General features: G+C 34.7%; 1 protein-coding gene across 2 annotated transcripts in view; it reads left to right on the top strand.

The window, feature by feature from the left end:
• The first annotated feature begins 359 nt into the window (after positions 1-359).
• The window catches only part of LOC107714596 (uncharacterized), a 6,567-nt gene continuing 2,560 nt past the window's right edge, over positions 360-4,366 (top strand). The window contains exons 1-6 of one of the 2 annotated variants that reach the window (XM_016520479.1): positions 360-551; positions 2,484-2,626; positions 2,756-2,918; positions 3,012-3,072; positions 3,151-3,263; positions 3,809-3,872. In XM_016520479.1, the coding sequence (XP_016375965.1) occupies positions 547-551; positions 2,484-2,626; positions 2,756-2,918; positions 3,012-3,072; positions 3,151-3,263; positions 3,809-3,872 (549 nt within the window). In that variant the 5' untranslated portion in view covers positions 360-546. The remainder of the gene's footprint in view (positions 552-2,483; positions 2,627-2,755; positions 2,919-3,011; positions 3,073-3,150; positions 3,264-3,808; positions 3,873-4,366) is intronic. The other variant, XM_016520487.1, reaches the window with a different exon arrangement.

Consider the following 4,366-nt stretch of genomic DNA (forward strand, 5'->3'; position numbering starts at 1 on the left):
GCTTACGTCACTCGGCACTTCTATTAAAAAAAAACAGAATTTGGAATATCTGAAATATGTTTTAATGTGCTTATAGTTAATGTGCTGAGTTGTTTAGATTTATTAATAATACGAAAATAATTGAAAAATTATTAAATATAATGGATTTCCTTTATTTATTCCTCGTGTACTACGTACGTTTTATAAAAAAAAATCTTCTTAAAAACACATAACTTATTATTATTTATGTTATTATATTTCATATTATTATTTATATTTATTTCATGATGCATCAACTGTTGTAAAACTATACTAAAACGAATATAAATTTGGCGGAAATGTTTCATAATCGTAATTCGAGAATCTATTTTATTTGTATTACAGATTCGACAGTTTGATTTTCATAACAAATACCACAAGCAGCATCGTATCCGATTTGCATTAGCGCTTTTACAGTGAAAGTAGGCCAGTGAACTTCTCCTGCTGCTAAGCAACCAAACTTTACACAAGCAAAGGCACACGTTTGTTAACGCTTGTGAGGATGTACTCTGATGTTTGTTTTAACAAATGAGGTAAGTGTATATAAATGTTATAGTGTATTATATATAAATATATATAAGTGTTATAGTGCTGTTACTCCAAATGGACAAAACGAATCCAGTTCAAATTAAAAAACGTAAGCTAAACGCGTTTCTTAAAGGGAATAAATGATTATCACAATAATAGGACGTTAAAGGGTTGTTATATTTTTATTGTCACATTGTCATTTTACTCAGTAAATGAATAAAAGCCTGTGAGGTTATTTTGAACGTTTCTCACTAATAATATTTTATATGCTCGAATATTAATAGGCTAAAAAAAAAAGGAATATTTATAGGAATATTTCACCCAAAAATGAAAATTTGCTGAAGATGTACTCACCCTCAGGCCATCCAAGATGTAGATGAGTTTGTTTCTTCATTGAAATAGATTTGGAGAAATGTAGCATTTCATCACTTGCTCGCCAGTGGATCCAATGCAGTGAATGGGTGCCGTCAGAATGAGAGTCCAAACAGCTGATAAAAACATCACAATAATCCACAAGTAATCCACACCACTCCAGTCCATCCGAGTCCTCTAGCCATAATATTGTTTTCTCCAGTGAAAAATTTGTCTCGTCTGAATCAGGAGGGAACTATGCCCAGATCAGGCACTTTTTTTTATAAGTGAAAAAAAGTAGTGAACATATGTGGATTTTCTGTGGATTTTAATGTAAGAAGACAAAACAGATGGACATTTTGCATGTTAGACATTCATGGATTTGTCTTTTCTCTTCACAAGACATTAACTGATGGACTGGAGTGGTGTGGATTATTTGTGGATTATTGTGATTTTGTTTATCAGCTGTTTGGACTCTCATTCTGACGGCACCCATTCACTGCAGAGCATCCATTGGTGAGCAAGTGATGTAATGCTACATTTCTCCAAATCTGTTCTGATGAAGAAACAAACTCATCTACATCTTGGACCGCCTGAGGGTGAGTACATTTTCTTGACTGAAGCAAATGATTCACGATTGAAAAATCCATGTTTTCTTTAAAAAAAATAGAAATGATAAAAAGCTTTGCAGGATTTGCGATGCTGATGACCGTTAAAACGCGTTATCACAGTCTGTGAAAAGGGTCCATAGAAATACAAATTCAAAAACTGGACATTTTAGGCAATTTTAAAAAGTCCTGACCAGAACGTATGGCTACTTGAAAATGAATTGCATACTTGTTCATTAGTCACATGTACAGTGTTTTTTTATACTTGCATTTAACTGATGTTTGGCATCTGCTTTTCACTATGAAGGTCTAAATCTCCAAACATCACTATAAAAGAGTTAGTCTGCCTTCCATCCAAGCCGTCCATAGCGGTGAGTGACCAGGCAATGTGTCTGGTATAATTATGCAGCCATAATAATGCGAGAGCATCATTAGTAGATGCCAAAACTTTATATATATTTACAAAAAAAAAAAAAGATTGTATATGTCATTTAAAATATGTATTATTAGTATTAATACATTTTGGATATATTCAACTGCTTAATAATAATAATACATAAATTTGTCTCTCTGTATAATTATGACTTTTGTACAGTCAAACCAAAAATTATTCAGACACCAGATATCATTTTTACTAGTGGGTCCAGGACACTATAGTTCATTTATGTAAGTGAGGATAGCAAAATAAAGTAAACTGTGACATATTATACCCAAAAAGTCTTCATACAGTGGACTATCAGTAGAATTGATAAAAATCTGGGACCAAAAATTATGCAGACACTTTGACCTGACCATGTTTAGCTTAAGTGTTTTTTCTTTAATTGACGATGAAGAAACAAACCCATCTTAGATGGCCTGAGGATGAGTAAAGTACTGTATGTTTTCATTTTTGGGTGAACGATTGCTGTAAGTTTTTCCACTCACAAGTCTGATCATTGTAGTTCTTTGAAAACTCATCTACTTTCCTTCATTTTTCAGGGACTTTGAGGCCAGTGTGGATGGAGCTCATTGTTTCAGGGTGCTGTGTTCGCACCCATGCTGCTGGGACACCGAGCGCCGCTGCACCAGAGGAATCAAACGCCACAATCCAGCACGCATGAGGAAACACTCTCTCAAAAATGGTGCGTTTCCTTTCCAGATTTCTGGATATTGCATCATTTCTTTGTGTCATCTGCATCCAGTCCCTTATTCATTTGATCTTTGTCTGTATAATGCCACATTGTTATTCTGGTCTCTTGTAATACGAGCAGAGGACTTTCCATCTCTGAGTATAGTTAATGTCTCTGAATGGGCTGGACGGGGGAGACCGATTAAAGAAAGGCCACTGTACGGTGCTGACACAGAGGCATCTTTGAATGATGTCTCTTGTGTTTCTCTCAGCAAACAGACACAAGACACTCAGAAGATTAAGAGGTAAGTCTAATACATCACTGCATTAATACAAAAGTGATCAGAACTGTTATTTTTCTGTCCCACTACTCACAGTCTCTGGTTATTGTTTGGCAGGGCAAATCTTTCCTTCCCAGACATCATGTTGCCCAGCGATAAACCAAACAATATGCTCAAGGTATGTAGAGGTTACACTTGACTTCCAAAATATCAGTAATCATATCTGAATTATATAAATCGTGACTTGTGATTGCAGTTAAATACAGTTGAGATCAGTCCTTTGATGGGCCGCTCTGAGTTGCCACAGTGTCCAGTGGTTATGTGGATTCCCAACCCGCACCACGAGCCTCAGTGGCTCCGCCAAAACAAGTAGGCCTGACCTTACAATAATTGCTTCCCATTGTATCAACAAGGTTTTATAAATCATATAAGTAGCACTGCATATTATAGCATTTTTAAACCACCTTTATGAGTTATGGATATCAAACATGTGATGACCATATGTCCTCTTTTTCCTGGACATGTCTTGGCCTGTCCGGGGTTTCTAAATTGCCTTAAATAGCTGTGTTTTGGCTTTGTTTTCCTATTGACGTTCTCTCTACAATCCTCATACATTACATGTACGAAAAATTTAAGTGCTGTAAATGTGCATACATTTAAAAAAAATAGAAATTATAAAAAGCTTTGCAGGATTTGCGATGCTGATGACCGTTAAAACGCGTTATCACAGTCTGTGAAAAGGGTCCATAGAAATACAAATTCAAAAACTGGACATTTTAGGCAATTTTAAAAAGTCCTGACCAGAACGTATGGCTACTTGAAAATGAATTGCATACTTGTTCATTAGTCACATGTACAGTGTTTTTTTATACTTGCATTTAACTGATGTTTGGCATCTGCTTTTCACTATGAAGGTCTAAATCTCCAAACATCACTATAAAAGAGTTAGTCTGCCTTCCATCCAAGCCGTCCATAGCGGTGAGTGACCAGGCAATGTGTCTGGTATAATTATGCAGCCATAATAATGCGAGAGCATCATTAGTAGATGCCAAAACTTTATATATATTTACAAAAAAAAAAAAAGATTGTATATGTCATTTAAAATATGTATTATTAGTATTAATACATTTTGGATATATTCAACTGCTTAATAATAATAATACATAAATTTGTCTCTCTGTATAATTATGACTTTTGTACAGTCAAACCAAAAATTATTCAGACACCAGATATCATTTTTACTAGTGGGTCCAGGACACTATAGTTCATTTATGTAAGTGAGGATAGCAAAATAAAGTAAACTGTGACATATTATACCCAAAAAGTCTTCATACAGTGGACTATCAGTAGAATTGATAAAAATCTGGGACCAAAAATTATGCAGACACTTTGACCTGACCATGTTTAGCTTAAGTGTTTTTTCTTTAATTGCTAATGCGACCTTTTTACACCACAGACTGAACAAAATTAAG

Source organism: Sinocyclocheilus rhinocerous, unplaced genomic scaffold (assembly GCF_001515625.1).
Source record: "Sinocyclocheilus rhinocerous isolate Xijiao unplaced genomic scaffold, SAMN03320098_v1.1 scaffold2749, whole genome shotgun sequence".
In the NCBI taxonomy this organism is placed as follows: Eukaryota; Metazoa; Chordata; class Actinopteri; order Cypriniformes; family Cyprinidae; genus Sinocyclocheilus; species Sinocyclocheilus rhinocerous.